The following is a 19,734-nucleotide window of genomic DNA, read 5'->3' as shown; positions in this document are numbered from 1 at the left end:
TACAACTGCCATTAATAAATTGATAAATCGATGACTTTTTCTTAATTTGTTTCCCACCCAAATGTGTTATGATTATTCAGTGTTTATGGTTGTAATACGATTCAAGTGCTTCGAAAGCTACAGTTGAGTAAGTATATTTTTTTTTTACAAATAAATAAGTGTAAGTATGTTTGCTTAAGTGCATTTGTTTCAGATAAACATTCTTCATTTATTAGATTAAAAACTTAAGATTTTAATAACATTATTTTTACTGATTTTAGTTACTAATACAATTAGTAATATGTTCATATTTAATACTAAATCTAAAGATTATAGTGAATGAAAATGTGAAAAAATTGACTTTTTTTTTAATATCTTAAGAGATTTATCAATTTTTTTAATATATTAAACAAATTTTATGGTATTTCCAATTGATATTGTTAATAATTCAATGTGTAAATCAAAGATACATTTATTAGTAATAAAATGTGATTATTTGTTAATTTATTAATAAAAATAAAATCAAATAATTGAGTTTTTTTTTGTGTATTTTCAAGTATTTTTTGTCGTTTGTTGTTGATGATGTTGAGTAATGCAATTACTATAATACGTTTACAATATATACAAATGGTACTTTACGGCGGAACTTGAACTATATGACTATAAATGTAAACTCAGTGAGAAAACATCTTTTTCTTTAGCGCTCTTACACATTTGTAGAATTCAATTAAAAAATATTATCAGAACACTTTGGGACCCTAACTGATATTATTGACTATACAGTTCGATTCGTCTGCATCCTCGCACACGAATCATTCACATAATCACCTATCTACGTATACTTATACACTTGATTATTTACAAAACAAAAGCTGCGGTCATTACATTTGTTCCTAACAATAATATATTTAAAAAAAAACAGAACAAAAAAAAAACACTATCACAGTTCATTCAGTTTCAAGTTTTTTTTTAAACAATTGAAAAGAAAACGCACCGAAAACAAGAGAAACTGAGCCCGTGTGACATTATCACAGTTTCGATACTTACGGTAGCTATGGAAACAAGTGTTATTTAATGTTTGTGCTGTCATCGCTGCGTCAAATTTGTTGTTGCTGTCATCACTGTGTTGTTGCGCAATTGAACTAATTAATTAAACTAAACGAACTAGAAAAAAAAATTATGAAAATCGGAAGGAACGATGTGAAGTATAAACTAAGTACCATTTGGATCACTAAATTAAGTAGGATTTTGGAATCGCGAAAGGAAAGTTAAGTGTTTTTTTTTTATTGTTGTTGTTAAGTTTTGTTGTTTAACTGCTTAAGTCACTATCCTAGTCCCACGTCGAGCGTCATCATGACGAGGAAACCTAGGATCGCGCCCCATGTTGCCAACTTTCCGTTACCGCTGCAACAACGAAACAAAACAAAAATTACTAACTGTCAAATTTAGTTCTGAAAACAAACAAAAATAATAATAATAATAATAATAATAACACAACAGATGTCGCCACAAAATAATTGGATGTTAAACGATTTAGATTCGAAGTGAAATTTAATTTCGTTTCCTTATTTCTCCATTTAATATTCATTTAAAGTGGTTAATTTAAATTGAGAACTTTTACTTTGAATCATTAGATCAAATATTAGTTCGTAATTAGATAAATATGAGAGTAACTGTGCAAAAAATGTATTGAAACGAAACAGGAAATTGTAATAACAAAAAAAAATTGTTATAATTTCCAGTTTCTCCAATTCCGATTTTGTAATAAGTTAATTAAAGCAATTACTACTATCTCTTTAAAGAAATTTGTCATCGAAATTCTAAAGAAAATTGTGATTGAGACTGTGTGTTTTTTTTTTGCTTCGATATACAAACAAGTTGATGGACGTTAATAATCTCCTGCTGATGTTAATGTTGCTGATGCTGTGTTTGCAGGATTAAAGTCCGCATAGGAATAAACAAATGGAGAAACGATGCATGTTGTAGAAACACGAATGAAAGAAATTCCAAGCTGTATTTTGATGTTGATGTTGATGATGAGTCACAACAGCAGTAGCTTCTTGCTCAATGAATCAGGCAATTTATTAATAAGTTTTATCATTGGATCATTGAAGACTTCCACGAAGGTCCACTTATTACTCGCGGATTCGAATTAATCCGTGCGCCGCGTTATAAATTTATACATTTTCTTTCTTCGCTTTTTCTGCTTCATTCGATAATTTATTAGATAAATATTGATTTATTTCACAAGAATTCAGTAGGATAATTGCAACTTTGTTGTTGCTTCTTGTTACGTAAATCAATTTACCTGCTTTCTGTGTATATATTTGTTTTTGTTTTTTTTTGCTCTTCTATTGTTTCAAGAATTTGCAAACAAATGACATCTTCATACTTTATTCATCAAGTTTTCACCTTGAGATTATATAATTTTTTGGTAATTCATTACTTAATTTATTTTTCATTTCTTATTCCATGAAAAGACATTTCTAATATCATCTAATATCATAATTTCATTGGAAATAAATGAAATGTTGGTGTAGTTTAGTCCAATTTTTTGTGATTTTTCTAACTATTTTTGTTTAATTTTATTTTACTTTCAGCACAAATTGTTCATTAATTAATTGTTACGTAAATCAATTTACCTGCTTTTAGTGTATATATTTGTTTTTGTTTTTTTTTCTCTTCTATTGTTTCAAGAATTTGCAAACAAATGACATCTTCATACTTTATTCATCAAGTTTTCACCTTGAGATTATATAATTTTTGGTAATTCATTACTTAATTTATTTTTCATTTCAAATTCCATGAAAGTCATAAAGACATTTGTCTAATATCACAATTTGATAAGTATTTGGAAATAAATGAAATGTTGATGTAGTTTAGTCCAATTTTTTGTGATTTTTTCTTTGTGTAATTTGTGATTATTTTTAGGAAAAAACTTAATTTATTATTTCATAAAAGTATTTTGTTAATAAATTTGCTAAAATTTTCCTAGTTTATTCATTATTTTTTTGGAAATTTCTGTTTAATTTCTTTGGTTTTTCTTATAACTAATTTGTTTATAAATTTTACTAGAATTTACCTACAAATCTTCATAGATTATTCGTCAAGTTTAACTTAATAAATGTTCTTAATACGAAATAATATTTAACTTTTCAATTGATTAGAACAATTTTTTAAATGAAGACATTTTCATTCATTTCATTTCACCAAAAAACTTTAAATTTTTAGAAGAAAAAGAAAACGTTAATATTTCTATTACTTACATGAATTACAACAACTTTCATTCTTAAATTTCATCAACAAAAGCTTAAATTTTCAGAAAAATAACTCATTTATTTGAGAAATTTATTTGTTCAATTTCATTTTACTTTCATTCTCTAGCAAATCCTCTCAAATCTACAATACCTTAAGTCAGCAAAGCTTAAGAAACACTTTTTCAAGAAAATCCATGAGTAACAATACTTTACTTTCAAAAGTTATTACCGGTATCAATTAGGTTTTCTAATTTCCTTAACTTGAAACATTTCTTAAAGATTGTGTAATCTAGTAAATTATCTCATATCTACTGTGTTTAGAATTAGTAAGGATCAGCAACCCTTTGTCAATTACATAAAAATTATATTAACTTAATCATAAAAAAGTAACTAAATCAAATTTTTCAAAATTTTTCATTAACTTTCCTAATGATATGATATTGTCAAAACATTAAATGCAAAATTCAAGTAAATAATTGATGTAAAACGTATTCAAATTCTTCCACTCGGACACAATAAGAAATCTGAACTCATGCCAAAACGATTTCAAAGAAACCATTAACACTTAATATAAACGCGACGGCTTAATTTATTTTAACGCAGTCGTGAATTACGTCGAATTATCTAACACTGCACAAGAATGCTATGCGAAACAAAAAAGGAACGAAAACAAAAAATAGTTTCTTTCTTATATATACTGTATACGTCTTTTGTTTTTTTTGTTCTTGTTGTTGTTGTTGTTCGTATAGGGATAGGACACAGTGCGTGGTTCTAAACAATGAACGGTTGCCTTCCTGCACGTAATTAGCCTGTAAATTCGAGTAAATTAATATGATCGCGCCGTTTTCGGGTTACGTAATATTATCCCACCATGATATTAACAATTAAGGAGGCGTCGACGTTTTTTTTTTCTTCATTTTTTTTCTCGTTTCTTTTGTTTCATCGTTTTCATTCAAGAGTCACCGTAATGACATTATTTAAGGAATGCTCGTGTCGTTGCGACTACTACGATCATGATATAATGACCCGCTCTTCATACCATCACCAACAACAGCAACAACAAGAACAATAATAACATGTAATAATGATGTGCGGAGGTGGGCTTCTCTTATCCTCCTCGTTCTTCTTCTGCCCTTGTCGTAATCGTAGCCTTCTCTTTCGCATTTTAAATTAGATGCCTTTTAATAAGCCTCATTATAATATTCATAATGTATGCGTATGCTCGAATTCGTAATTACATATTCATACGAAAATGAATTACATCCGTTCCAAGCGATTTTTATAAAACGAAAAAGAAACGTTAAACTTCTCCAAAAGAAAACGAAACGACAAACGGAATATAAAAAATAAATTCACTAATCACAAAGATTAGTTAAACATTCATTTTATTAGTAGGATTATTTTTTTTCTTGAAATATTTTATGTATTAATTAGTAAACTGAAATATTTCGTGTTTTCTGAATGAAATTTCATTCATTGTTTACTTTTTTTTTTCATTAGAATTTGTATTTTTTTTTTACAAAATTTACTTTGTTTTTTAAAAAATATTTACCTTTTACTCCAGATTTCTCGTTTATTACGATGAAATCATTATTTATTATAATTGCAGTTATATTTGTTTATAATTAATTTCAAATAATTCAACGAATTTGAAATCTTTTCATTTTTCATTAAAGTATTACAATTTATTTCAATGTATATAATTTCTCAATTCCAATTGCACAAAATTTCGAAGATTTATATAAATCCACACATAAAATGTACAAATTTCGAAATTGACCAATAAATTATTTACAATTTCGATAGTTTTGTATATTTATATCAAATTTCAAGTAAAATTAAGAAATATGATTTTAAGATCTCAAATTTTGTTAAAATTTGTAGAATTATATAAAAATTTATCAATGAATAAAAAATGATGTCTTTTAAGTTAGGTTTTGAGTCGTTCTAACATATTTTTTCTCGTTCAATGAAATGAAATCACAAACTGTTATAACTTAGTCATTTTTCAAGGTAAATATCAAATTTCCAACGTAATTTCTAAGATTCAATGGAATAGCTCACTTTGCTAAAAAATACTTTTACACCTTCGTCAATTACCATTTTTTTATTGGATTTTTTATATAATATTTAGATTTATACTTTTTGAAACAGTTCTGCTTATAATAATTTAAGTATAATTGATGCAAATTCTTTAATTTTCCTAGAAAAGAAATTGTATACTTTTTGAAATTTTTCATTATTTTTTTACTAATTTAAACATTCATAGAAATGTTCAGTACTTTAATAACTCTTCATTTTATATACACATATATTCTAATGAAGTTTTTTTTTGAAGTAGTTATATTTGATATTATTTGAATTCATTGAACATGAAAAAACGCAGAATATTTAAAAGAAAATCTATTAAAAAAAAATAACAAATTTGTATATTAAAGCTACGACTTTATACAAATATTTCCATAATTTGCCATAAAATTTAAGGAAATTAAGACTGAAAAATTCACAAAAAGACAAAACTTAGCTTGTGAAACATTCATAATTTAGCATACTTTTTTTAAAAGTTGAATAACAAATTTCTACTAAGCACATTTTTTCTGTTTATTTTTGTATATCAACGTGATTTCATTCTAAATTTTCAACATTATACAAATATTAATGTTATTTGCAGATTTATTATTTAGGAATTATTTAAATGATTTTATAGAAAGTTTTTTGTTTGTTTAAAAACGTAGATTTTCCAACTAAAACTTATACTTTTGATAAATATTCAATAATATATTGACCCATAGTATTACATTATTGCAGTTTTTGGTATCTGCTTCACTAATGTTTACTAAATCTTTACTTCTAATTGAGACGCAATAAAATTTGTCCCCGTGAATATTTGATTAATATTTAAAAAAAATTGTAATAATATGATTTTTTTCGAATCTTTTATTAATATTACACTATTTTCTTATATACATTAAAGTTTAGTTAATCTAGACTTACAGACTTTACAAACTAATGTTTATTATTGCTTTAATATTTGTCTTTCGAATGCTGCCACACATTGTTGCATATTGTGTATCATTACTAGGTTTTATGGACTGTATTGTTTTGACTGCATTGCAGATTGCAGTAGTATTAGCTGTAGTAATAGTAGTAGTAATAGTTTGGAAGGAGGAAGAGCAATTTCGAGGCGGTAGCCAAAATATGCATAAATCAGGAGCGTGCAGTAAATGTGCAACGCAAGTACGTATCGACCATTATTATTCGGTCTTGTCGTGTCCGTAATGATCGACCTCCTTTTTTCGACCGCATTTTAAACGCAACTTCCTCAATAATTTTCCCCCAATAATAGTTTGGCCACTTGCCATCCGACTACGCCAATAAATAAACATTTAAATTCATGCAAAACCATTGATGATGATTATTATGATCATATGTTGGCTGAAGGACAAAATACTCCTCCGCATCAATACGAAACAGTAATATCTGTTAAGAGAAACAGAAAATAATATACAGATTTTTAGATCTTTGCAAAGTAAATACAACAAAGAAACATATCTTAAGAAATGTGAGTTAATTGGATTTAAATCTGCATAGTTTTCCACACTTTTTATCCTGAAGATTAGTGAAATACTAAAGATGTTTTTGGAGAAGATCAACAAAGAGTTTTCATTCATTTTAATAGTGGAATTGTTGATTGGATTTCAATCTGCTTATTTTTGTTCATTCTTTTACAATTTGCCTTGTGTTTCGTTCCGTTATGAGACTTTGGTAGATGTATACGTGGCCCAAATTGCGCTGTTTTCTGGAATGTAGATTAATCCTTGAACTATGAAAGATTAGAGCTTAATCTCCGGATTTTGATTACCGAAAGTGTCTGTTTTCAATGAAATTGCACCACCGTCTCGCGCTCAGTTTTGTAACTTTCGGACAATGTTCGTTATCGAGTTACGAATGATTAGGAATTTAAAGAAAAAAAATAATAAAGAACGTGCCTTTGACGTGCAAATTCAAGTACATTCAGTTGAAATTTTCCAATTTGTATTTAATTACCATTTATTTCTTTCATGCTAAATTATGAATGTTCCACAAACTAAGTTTTGTCTTTTCACAATTGAAACAATAATAATTCCACAATCTTATTTTCGTAAATTTGTAATCAAAATATATATTTTTTTTTAATTTTTGTGAATTAATTACAGTCTTAATTTCCTTAAATTTGATGGCAAATTATGGAAAAATTTGTATAAAGTCGTAGCTTTAATATACAAATCTGTTATTTTTTTTTATAGATTTTCTTTTTAAATATTCTGCGCTTTTTCATGTTCAATGAATTCAAATAATATCGTAAAAGTACACTCAAGTAATTGTTACATTCGGATTTGAAATTTACATCTAATTTTGTTACGATTTTAACAGTTTTCAAAAAAAAATAATTGTAATAGAACATCAACATTATTCCATATTACAACTTTTCACTTTGATAAACTATGAGACAAATCAATAATCTAACTACTTCAAAAAAAAATTTTTCATTAGAATATATCTGTATATAAAATGAAGAGTTGTTAAAGTACTGAAAAATAATGAAAAACTTGAAATTTTTGATAATGATCAAAATATGTATTTATCGAAATTGGTCCAAAAAATCGAAATTCTTCGTCGATGCCGAAAAAGTCGACCTTATGGCGCATCGGAATGCGGCGAGGCGCTGCGCGGCTGGCAAAGAGATCGAGAGTAGATTTCGTAATTAATAAATGGTACAGAGGAATGCTGTAAAGTATTCTATTAATTTAAATGATTGTATATTTAAAGTGGAAAACGTGCCGTCGTCTCTCCTTCGTTCCTTCTTTGCCCATATGGGACGAACGAGCAAAACGAGGCTAAAAACCAAGGAGAGACGAAACAAGATGAGAAACAAGATGCTGTGATCTTGTGAGAGGGGACGAGACGAGACGAGTAGTAAATATCAAACATTATTATTACTTTTATATTGGCCGGAATGAGAAATAAGCCATCACTTGCGAGCCACATAGTGCGTACATTTTCGAGCGTTACGCAATGGACACACACACATATAACCAATCTCCTGGTTGGCATGTGTTTGTATGTGTGCGTTGCGTTGCGTATGGAGAACGCACATTCCGATGCGTTCGTGTCCCTCATTTCTCCAACAATTTATTTTTATTTTATCCGTTCTTTTCTTCTCTCTCTTTTCGGTTCTTTTGGTACAAAACCGCTGCACTTCTCTTTGCCCCAAAATCCGAACTCCAGTTCCCAGCACTTGGGTTTCTTCTTTCTCTTTTCTTTCTTCTTTCTTCATTCGTTCCATCTCTCTTCGATTCCTTCCAAAATAGAAGAAAAAAAGACACGCACGCACACGCTCACCATTCAGTCTTTCAATATTTCTCCATTCAAACCGACGACGATAGTATCTGTCCAATTGTCAGATGGAGTTCATTCAGTCCCATTGGACTCGTTTACCAATTCATAACTTCTTCACAGTTTTTTTCCCTCTCTCTCTCTCTCTCTCTATCTCTTCATTATTCTTAATCCGTCCGCTTCTGTTCCAAACTACAAATCTTCACTTTACTTTGTACAAAACATTCAGCAAGATTTGACCAATAGCAAATTCACAAACAACAAATTTGTTTGTTATCAAAAAAAACACTTATCAATTTGTAATTTTCTTAGAAACCGTTAAATAAGTTAAACTTCTCTAAATTATCTTAATTGAAAAATAGAAAACTCAAGAATATATATTGATTTATATTCTACTTAATTAAACTCAATGAAAAAAACTTAATTTGTTACTAATTCTTAATACTTTTCACTTCAAGATTTAAAACTTGAATCATCAATTTAATGTTGGCATCAGTGATATAGAAATAGATTAAAGAATAGGTCCAAGTACGCTTCCTTGGGGAACAACAAAAATCATTCTCTTAAAATGATAATATTTATATTTCTTTAAAACTAATTTTTGTATGTTTATAAAAAATCAATCCATTATATTTTACTAAAAAAGCATAATCTAAGATTTTTCAAAATATTTTACAAATTTTTATATTTAATTTCTCGAAACTATTCGTTACTTTTTGAAATACTCAAATCAAATCAAACTAACCATGAAACAATTGAACTAAGCGACAAATAAAACAATTGCGTATTGTTCCCCGTCTCGTTTTTTTTATTCACAAGGCGCGATGACAATACTTTAATTTATTTTAATTAATTGCGTCCGTGTTTCAAATCCATTTACTTGGAGAGAAAAAAAAAACAGAACAAAAAAGAATTAAGCTAAACACTGTGTAAGTATAATACGCGATTCAATTAATTGACTTAACTAGCTTTTGTCTCTAAACAAGAGAAACAAAAGGAAATAATACAACTGAAAAAAACAAAACAAATTAATTTTGTCACTTTGCTTTTGTTTCGTTTCCTAAACAACAAAGATTTAAAAGAAAGAACAAAAGAAGTATGATTAAATTAACAATTGAAAATTATCTTTTTTTTTTAATCTTTCTCTAAATATTGAGCTTTGCAAATTTAGAATTTTTTCTGTTAATTAGTTAAGAAATAAAGTACGCAAAATTTCAACCTTAATCAAGAAATTACTTATTAATTTTACTTATTTTTGATGTTTAGTACTAGAAAACAACCATTGAAAATTTAGATATAATTCACTTATTCCCAAAGATCAGAGATCAACAAACAAAGTGACGATGATTTAATTAGCGCATGGAAATTAATGGCATAATTTTAGTATTTAACTGTAATCGAGTCAGAATGTATTCATAAGAAATTGGAGAAAATGTTGTAGGTGTGAAACTAAATTCAATTTTCGGAGGTCAACAAACGAATGGCACACATTTGCAAATACGCCCATTGTTTCTACAAATCTATTGCTTTTTGGATATTCGTATTAAATATAACAAATAAATTTATTGCTATAACTTCATTTGTATGTAGTGAAACTACAAGAAAAACTGTGATAAATATTAAGTTTTAATTGATTATAGAAAACTGTATTAGTTAATTTTTGATTGAGTTGTACTGATTGCAAATCTTAATCCAATTAAACTAGCATCTTACAATTTGGTGTAATCTGTTTGGTTTACTTAAATGTCTGTTAAATTCGCTCGTTTATTGGAAGTCTAAATTATCTATCACACTTTTAGAGAAATAAGAAATAAACTAAAGATACAGAATTCGTCAAAATTTGAATTTATATTCCATAAACTATAATCTTTGTTTCTACAAATCTATTGCTTTTTGGATATTCGTATTAAAGTTCTAGTTTATTTGTTATATTTATTGCTATAACTTCATTTGTATGTAGTGAAACTACAAGAAAAACTGTGATAAATGTTAACTTTTTGATTGATTATAGAAAACTATGTCAGTTAATTTTTGATTGAGTCTAGAGTCTAGACGTTGTACTGATTGCAAATCTTAATCTAATTAAACTAACAGCTTACAATTTGGTGAAGTATTAAATTCGCTCGTTTACAGTGAATAGTTTGGCTCCAATTAGTCCGGATTCATTATAAATTCTAGCCAATCATTCCCTTTATATAATTGTGCGGTTTATTTTTATACATTTGTAGTTCTCGTTTAGTCCGGTTTCCAAAAGATTATCCGAACCATACGAGATACAGCAGTATTCATATCATACAACGACCCAAGAAAAAGTAACAAATTCCTCGAGGTTAATAATAAGTGGAAGATTTGTATGTTTGTATCCAATATGTTAAAGTCTGGTTAAGTACAAGAATTAATTGCGAGCAGACAGCGAGCGAATTTTTCTTCTTCTACGTCGTTGTTGTTGTTTTACTTCTTTTGTTTTATTATTTTTTGGTTGCTAGTCAAGTGGAGAGAGAAGAATTGATGCGGGGACTCCGTTATTGCATTTTACATGTCGGCTCTCTTGTTCGGAATTACATCATTTGCATCGTGCGAATTCTCATCTCCGTCTCATTCCCACTCTCATTCAACCAATATATCTCTTTCTCTCTCTCTATCTCCTCGCCTATAGTTATGTAGCCGTTTGTTCCCATTCCGCATATCTAATATTTATTGTTGCTAATCCTTCGGATTTACTCTCTTTATCTCTTTGTACATCTGTCCGATTCTTGCGCACATGGGAAATACGCCCACGCTTCTTTGATCGGAGAAGGAGAGAAGCCGGATGGCATTTGAGAAAAATTGAAGCGGTGCCACAACAACAGCAACAGCAACAATAATAATGATAAAGATTCTACGTACATGCCGCAAAGCTATAATAGTATAAAACCGCTTTATATGTTCTGAGAGTTTCAGAGGTCTTGCGATCTTCTCTTTGCAATGATATAGTTAATAGTAATCGACGTTAAGAACGAGATTATGTAATGCCCTGAGAGCGAATTGTTTGGTTACTCACTTGGTGTTCGCTTCCGGGATGATGTCGTCCACGACGACGTAGATCATCGCTCCTGCGGCGAAGGAAAGGGCGTATGGAAGTGCGGGAGTTGCAAGACCCACGGCGACGGCGCCCAAAACGCCGAAGATTGGCTCCACCATTCCACTCAATTGACCATACCTGAAACAAAGAAGTACACTTAAGTTTTAGAAATTTGCTAGTGATCTTACTTTATTCTCTACATTTTTAGCTTTAATTTGACTATTGGAAGTCCGAATTATCTATCACACTTTTAGAGAAATAAGCAATAAACTAAATATACTGAATTCGTCAAAGTTCACATTTGTATTACAAAAACTATAATCAATTCACTGTATTTACACATAAGACTACTTAAGTAACATGAGATGCATTAAGTAACATAAAATGTATATTCGCCAAAATGTTAAGATCAAGTTAAATTGAGAAGAGAATCAATGTGAAATATGCAGAAGTGTTATGAATGAATGTAAAAGTAAGTTTACTTTATTCTCTACAGGTTTTACTTTAATTTAAGTATTGAAAGTAAAATTTACTTATCGTACATTTACAGAAACATGTAATAAACTAAAGGTATTATAACAACGTTCAAATTCTTTTTTTACAAACTATATTCAATTCACTGTATATTTTGACTATTGGAAGTCCAAATTATCTATCATACTTTTAGAGAAATAAACTAAAGATAATGAATTCGTCAAAGTTCATAATTGTATTCCAAAAACTATAATCAATTCACTGTATTTACACATAAACTTAAGACTACTTAAGTAACATGAAATGCATATTGTTACTTAAGTAACATAAGATGTATATTCGCTAAAATGTTAAGATCAAGTTAAATTGAGAAGAGAATCAATGTGAAATATACAGAAGTGTTATAAATTAATGTAAAAGTAAGTTTACTTTAATTTAAGTATTGAAAGTCCAATTTACCTATCGTACATTTACAGAAACATGCAAAAAACTAAATTATAACAACGTTCAAATTTATTTTCTACAAACTATTTTCAATTCACTGTNNNAATTTGAACATTATGTTTCCCATTTTACAAAGAATCAATGTGAAATATACAGAAGTGTTATGAAATATTATTCTCTACAGATTTTAGTTTAATTTAAGTATTGGAAGTCCAATTTACTTATCGTACATTTCATAAAACATGCAATAAACTAAAGGTATTGAATTATATAAGATTCAAATTTATTTTTACAAACTATTTTCGTTTCACTGTATTTACACATATACTTAAGACTACTTAAGTAACATAATATGTATTGTCGCTATAATCTTAAGATCAAGTTAAATTGAGAAGATAATCAATGTAAAATATGCAGAAGTGTTACGAATGAATGTAAAAATACTTTATTCTCTACAGATTTTACTTTAATTTAAGTATTGAAAGTCCAATTTACCTATCGTACATTTACAGAAATATGTAATAAACTAAGGTATTATAACAACGTTCAAATTTATTTTCTACAAACTATTTTCAATTCACTGTATATATACATATACTTAAGACTACTTAAGTAAGATAAAATGTTTATTACTTAAGTAACATAATATGTATTTTCGCTACAATCTTAAGATCAAGTTAAATTTTACCAATTAATTACAAAATTTGAACATTGTGATTCCCATTTTACAAATAATCAATATGAAATATACAGAAGTGTTATGAATGAATGTAAAAGTAAGTTAACTTTATTCTCTACAGATTTTACTTTAATTTAAGTAATGAAAATCCAATTTATTTATCGTACATTTACAGAAACATGCAAAAAACTAAATTATAACAACGTTCAAATTTATTTTCTACAAACTATTTTCAATTCACTGTATATACACATATACTTAAGACTACTTAAGTAAGATAAAATGTTTATTACTTAAGTAACATAATATATATTTTCGCTACAATCTTAAGATCAAGTTAAATTTTACCAATTAATTACAAAATTTGAATATTGTGATTTCCATTTTACAAAGAATCAATGTGAAATATACACAAGTGTTTTGAAATATACCAGTAAGTTTACTTTATTCTTTACAGATTTTACTTTAATTTAAGTATTGAAAGTCCTATTTATTTATCGTACATTTCATGAAACATGCAATAAACTAAAGGTATTTAATTATATAAGGTTCAAATTTATTTTCTACAAACTATTTTCAATTCACTGTATATATACATATACTTAAGACTACTTAAGTAACATAATATGTATTGTCGCTACATTCTTAAGATCAAGTTAAATTTTACCAATTAATTAAGAAATTTGATCATTATGACTCACATTTTACAGAAGTGTTATGAATATAACATTAAGTTAACTTTATTCTCAAAAGAGTTAACTATAATTTAAGTATTTCAAGTTTAAATTATCTCTTATACTTTTGTAGAAATATGTAATTTGAACAAGTTCAAATTTATATATTTCATAACCATTTTTTTTTCTATTCACTGTAGATGTACATACATTTTATGTAAATCAAGTAGCCTTACTATACACCTATAATCTTAAGATCAAGTTACACGTTAATCTCTGCGAATTACATAATGTAGCATAGAATTACATAAAAATAATCATACTTTAATCCGCATTACCAATATTTTCTTGACATAAACTACTTTTTATTTCCTATAAGCTATAGGTATTCATTTACATGCAAATTACACTAAATAGTTTGAAATATAGAAAAAAAAAATTATTTAAGAAGAAATAAACTATTTTGCTATTCATATAATTATAAATTAAAGAGCACTAATTTCATGCGAATTACACAGAAATTTAGCTTCGATTTGAGTATGTTTCAAATGTAATTAACACACTTTTCGTGAAATACGTTTGAAAACTAGTTAGTGCATATACTCATAAATTTTATGTGTTCATTTTATTATGATTTATTTAGAAATTTTCATTTTTTTTACTTAATTTCGTTACTCTTTTGACCCAAATATTATTTTCATCGGAATTACACTGAAAATCATACTGAAATTCTAATATTTCTGTAAAATATTGAACTGAAAGTTTATTTTATCAAATCTTGAAAATATTTAGAAATAAATTGTGTAATATTTCAATGGAAGAGAAGTTAATCAAATAGGATTAGTTGCATGTAATTAGTATTGCTAAATTAGCTGAAAAACTACTGTTGTTTAATTAAATTAAAGTGTTTTTTATGCAGGACAAAGTTAAATGCTGAATGGAAATCGTTTTATAGTTTGTCAAGATATTGACTGTTAAGTAAATTTGTAACAAATCTTGTCTATATTTGGATAGGATTACTAAGAAAGTGGTGAGCATTAGTAAAACTTAAGTAAATCATGTGTCGGATAGGATATCTTCGGGATTAGCTGTTGCTCCCAAATACAAAAAAAAATAATAATATATAATGTGTGTAACTTAGAAGAAAAAAACAGAGAGGAAAAAAAAGGTTGAAATCGATTCCAATGAGCTGACGTAAACGTGCGTGGACAATCGGGACAAGCTGCCAGAGAGTTCTTAAGAAATTTATTAAGGATGGACGCCCACGCATACACCACACACATGAGGAAAAGAGAGACGGAATTGTGAAGACCGGCGAGAATTTTCTCGCGCTTGTGTCACAGTTTATAAATAAATTTTAGCGAAAATCTCGTTTCGAAACTGAGACGTTTTTTCTTTTTTTTGTCAGGAAAAGAATCAACAAAAGCAAAAAAAAAGAAAATAACAAACGCAAAGAGGAAGAAGCCTCCTCCGCTATGTGGGGGGGGGGAGGAGACGAAAAGTCTATTCCAAGAGGCGTGTATAAATATTGTCTCGGACGAAAGAAAAATATTTAAACAAAGTGGCGGAATGCGGCCAGGCCACCACCACAACCGAAGACACGTAGATCTCACAATTCCTTCCTTCATCATCATCTTCCATCCTTTCCCTTCTCAAACCTCGCCCATCTCTTCTTGCCCAACCGGCCGACATATTTACACACACATATTTCTTCTGCACAATTTTCCCATTCACCAAAATCCACCTCCAATTTCTTCGTTTTTTTTTGTTGTTCTCTCCGTTCGTGTGTATTTAGGATAGTTCCGTTTCGAGAGTTCGTTAAGCTAATCGCTTAATAAATCCCATTCCGTTTGTTAATTTGAATAAGAAAGTTCCGAAACTTTTTTAGCCGACAACAACAACAACAAATCTCGATATCATCGGCAAAGATCCAAGCTTCTTTTTTGTGTGTTATTGTTGCTTTTTTTTTCGTTAGTTAAACAACCGTCACGGTTAAATAATGCACTTTATAACCCCGACGACGACTAATGACCATTGAGCAACTTCCTCGACGGCGTTATGCAAACGTTTCGATTGTTCACGGGATTGCGAATCCAGTGGAAATTGCATCGAAGATGGGAACGAACGAACGAAAGAAAACAACAACAACAAAAAAATGCTTACGTGTGCAATTAATTTGTCGCAACACCCGAGACGCCTCTTCCAAATCAATTACACATCTCTATGTACCCTGAACATTCCATTCACAATTCATCATCAGATGCAACAAAAACTCAAACTAAAAATATTTTATCGAAATACAATTCATATCTTTACATCTAATTACAGGAAAATCTATAACAATGTTTGAATACATTTTGCAATCCTCAAATATTCAACTTTCATCATTTGGATCCATTTCATCTATTATACATTCTGAGAAAATCAATAAGTTGTAAAAGCATCGCCTTTTTGAAGCGTTAATTTTATCAATTTTTCAATGCGAATTACAGCTAAATAGACAAAACCACAGTAATATATAAAAACTTACTACATTCCCTAAACATACTACTTTCAAATAGATCTTTTGAATCGATTTCATTTCTTATACTTTCTGAGAAAATCAATAAGTTGTGAAAGTATCGCCTTTTTGGAGGCGTTCATTTTATTAATTTTTGAACGCGAATTATAGCCAAATAGACAAAACCACAGTAATATATGAATACTTGCTACATTCTCCAACCATTCAGCTTTCATATGCATCTTTTGAATTCCTTCTATGTATTACAGTTTTCGAGAAAATTAATGGAATGTGAAAACACTGCTTTTTCGAGCATTTTTTTAACTTTGAACACGAATTACAGCCAAACGGATAAAACCACACTAATATATCGATAGTGTAAAAGTGTATATTTATCTCTTATAAACCCTTTAAGAGTCGATACCTTTATTCCTTATCCATCATTCTCATGGTCCTGAAGTGAGCCGCACACTGCAGGGCTAATGTGAGATACCATAGTAACGGCAATTGTTTCTAAATATCTATAGTTTATATATGTTTAGTGAACAAGAATAAGTGTACTAGATTTTGTTGATGATGTTGTGAAATAACAATAACAAAAGATCCTGTGTACGTATTGTGAACGTGTGCTTCCAATTATTTTGTTGTCCTCAGCAGCAGGATGGGGAATTGAAACGTACGAAAGCGAAGGTTAATTGTCCGCGACAGGCGCACTTTGCTTCGGACGGAATTGGTGCCGTTTGTCGATCGCTCGAAGAGCAAAACCAGAAGCAGCAGCAGCAGCAACAGAAGAACAAGAAGTAGAAGAAGAACCTTGATTACATCAGTCAGTCAGTCGGAGGACTAAGACGAAGACGACGACGTCGACGATGACGAAGAAGATTGATTCCTTTCGGTCGATGGATCGGTTAGGTGTATTGACACCATTCACCGCGGGACTCGAACCCGATCTACCGCATTGCGAAGCCGTATTTGCACCGAATGACCCGACACATCTTCTTTCCATCCAATATATTTCTTCTTTCATTCCTATCTTGCTTTTTTTTTCCCCTGTTTCTCATCATTTTTTTTTTCTTTAATCTTCTTTCCTCTCTTTGCTTATCAATTCACTCTTTATTTGCAACGCATCCATAAGCATCTCTGTCCACTCATGGATCGCTTGCTCATTTTCGCAAGTCAAAATTAATTGCGTCGTTTCGAAAATCCCGAGCGCGCACACGCATAGAACAGAGAAGAGCGATTTAATTGGCGACCGCATTTGGAGAAAAAAAAGAAGCGCGCATCCAAACTGCGAGATTAATCCTGCAATACACTCGAACGCACGCCGTTTCGTAAAAGAAAAAAGAAAAATAAACATTCTTTGTTCCTAAGCGACAGCACAAAAACAACTTACGTAATCTTCATTTAGTTGCGTACGGATGACATCTTTCAAAATGTCAATTTGACAGTTCTCAAAAAAAAGTGACGTATGTCAACCAATAACAATTTTTGTTAAGAAATTAATTAAGTCTTGTACAGGCTTTAAGTGCTTACGAAGCTTTTAATTACGAGTAATTGGACTTTGAACACAAACGTTTTCGCATCTCATAAATTTTGTGTATGAACTAAACTAAGCTAAAATGACAAACAACGTGTCGCTACCGATGACATCTTTCAAAATGTCAATTTGACAGTTCTCAAAAAAAGTGACATATGTCAACCAATAACAACTTTTGTTGAGAAATTAATTAAGTCTTGTACATGCCTTAAGTGCTTACGAAGCTTTTAATTACGAGTAATTGGACTTTGAACACAAACGTTTTCGTATCTGATAAATTTTGTGAATGAACTAAACTAACTAAGCTAAAATAACAAACAACGTGTCGCTACGGATGACATCTTTCAAAATGTCAATTTGACAGTTCTCAAAAAAAAAGTGACATATGTCAACCAATAACAACTTTTGTTAAGAAATTAATTAAGTCTTGTACAGGCTTTAAGTGCTTACGAAACTTTTAATTACGAGTAACTGGACTTTGAACACAAACGTTTTCGCATCTGATAAATTTTGTGAATGAACTAAACTAACTAAGCTAAAATAACAAACAACGTGTCGCTACGGATGACATCTTTCAAAATGTCAATTTGACAGTTCTCAAAAAAAAGTGACGTATGTCAACCAATAACAATTTTTGTTAAGAAATTAATTAAGTCTTGTACAGGCTTTAAGTGCTAACGAAGCTTTTAATTACGAGTAATTGGACTTTGAACACAAACGTTTTCGCATCTGATAAATTTTGCGAGTGAATCAAGTTGATGAAGCTAAAATAACAAACAACGTGTCGCTACTAACAAAGAGCATAAAACGAGCGGACAAGAGAGGAGCGTGCCATTAATTCGATGCAAAAACGATCTCGAAAAAGGGAAATATTATTAAGATTATTCTCTCTTTATTTCATCTCCTCTTCTTGCAGCGATAATTTATTGCGTAATTATTAGCAGGATGCGGATAAACGCTAATTACCACCGCTCATCTCCTCCTCCTCCTTCGTTCAAGATGCACCACACCAACACTGCACTACTACATGATGCTGCACACTTAATACCTCGAGAGAAAAGAGATGAAACCGTTTTGTTTCTGCTGCTAATAGCTCGTTAGTTAGATTCAATCTTAAGTGCTCCAACTTACATAACTTTTCTTTCTCACTCACTCATTCACTCACCATGTCTACTGTCTAATTTAACCAATTCATATAAAACAAACAAACAAAAAAGAAGCGAAGAATTTCAATAATTCTCGCTTTGATTTGTTTTCACTCGAGTGAGACATAAGTTAAATATGAAATTGAAAAAAAAAAACTACACTTAAGTCGTATCACACAAACAAATAACATTACTCAAGTATGCAATGCAGCTTAAAATGCACACACACACACCAGATTCCAACCAATTCAAATACAGTTTAAAAAAAAAGCTTTTTCTAATTGGATTTTAGTATTTAGATTGCATTTTCGAAATTGACATTTTCTTATAGCTGTAATGTATGACATTCCATTCTTCCCTTCTAAATAAGCCAATTTGATTAATATCAAATAAAAGTGCGCTTAACACTCGTATCCTTAAGCAAATTAATCTGACTTAAGTTACTACGGGAGAATGTACAAGTAACAACAACAAAAAAAAAATGGGTTTGTAAACGCGTATATCCATTCCTTCCTTCTTTTTGAGGAATAAATAATTAATGATTCCTGAGGCTCCGTTTTGCGTTTGCAAATCCTCCTCGACACCTTCTCCAGTTTTGCCCATAAATG

At 29.6% G+C, this 19,734-nt stretch overlaps 1 protein-coding gene across 1 annotated transcript; it reads right to left on the bottom strand.

The window, feature by feature from the left end:
• Positions 1-523: 523 nt before the first annotated feature.
• LOC108562989 (zinc transporter ZIP11-like) lies at positions 524-11,812 on the bottom strand. The gene is made up of 2 exons (XM_017921509.1): positions 11,653-11,812; positions 524-1,383 (listed from the first exon to the last, which is right to left on the bottom strand). The coding sequence occupies exons 1-2, from the start codon at positions 11,790-11,792 to the stop codon at positions 1,305-1,307; spliced, it is 219 nt and encodes a 72-aa protein (XP_017776998.1). The 5' UTR covers positions 11,793-11,812; the 3' UTR covers positions 524-1,304.
• Between the last annotated feature and the right edge of the window lie 7,922 nt (positions 11,813-19,734).

The sequence above is a fragment of the Nicrophorus vespilloides genome, unplaced genomic scaffold (assembly GCF_001412225.1).
Source record: "Nicrophorus vespilloides isolate i.1.1-1 unplaced genomic scaffold, Nicve_v1.0, whole genome shotgun sequence".
Lineage (NCBI taxonomy): Eukaryota > Metazoa > Arthropoda > Insecta > Coleoptera > Silphidae > Nicrophorus > Nicrophorus vespilloides.
Note: the sequence above shows the minus strand (reverse complement) of the source record. Positions and strands in the feature narration are given on the sequence as shown.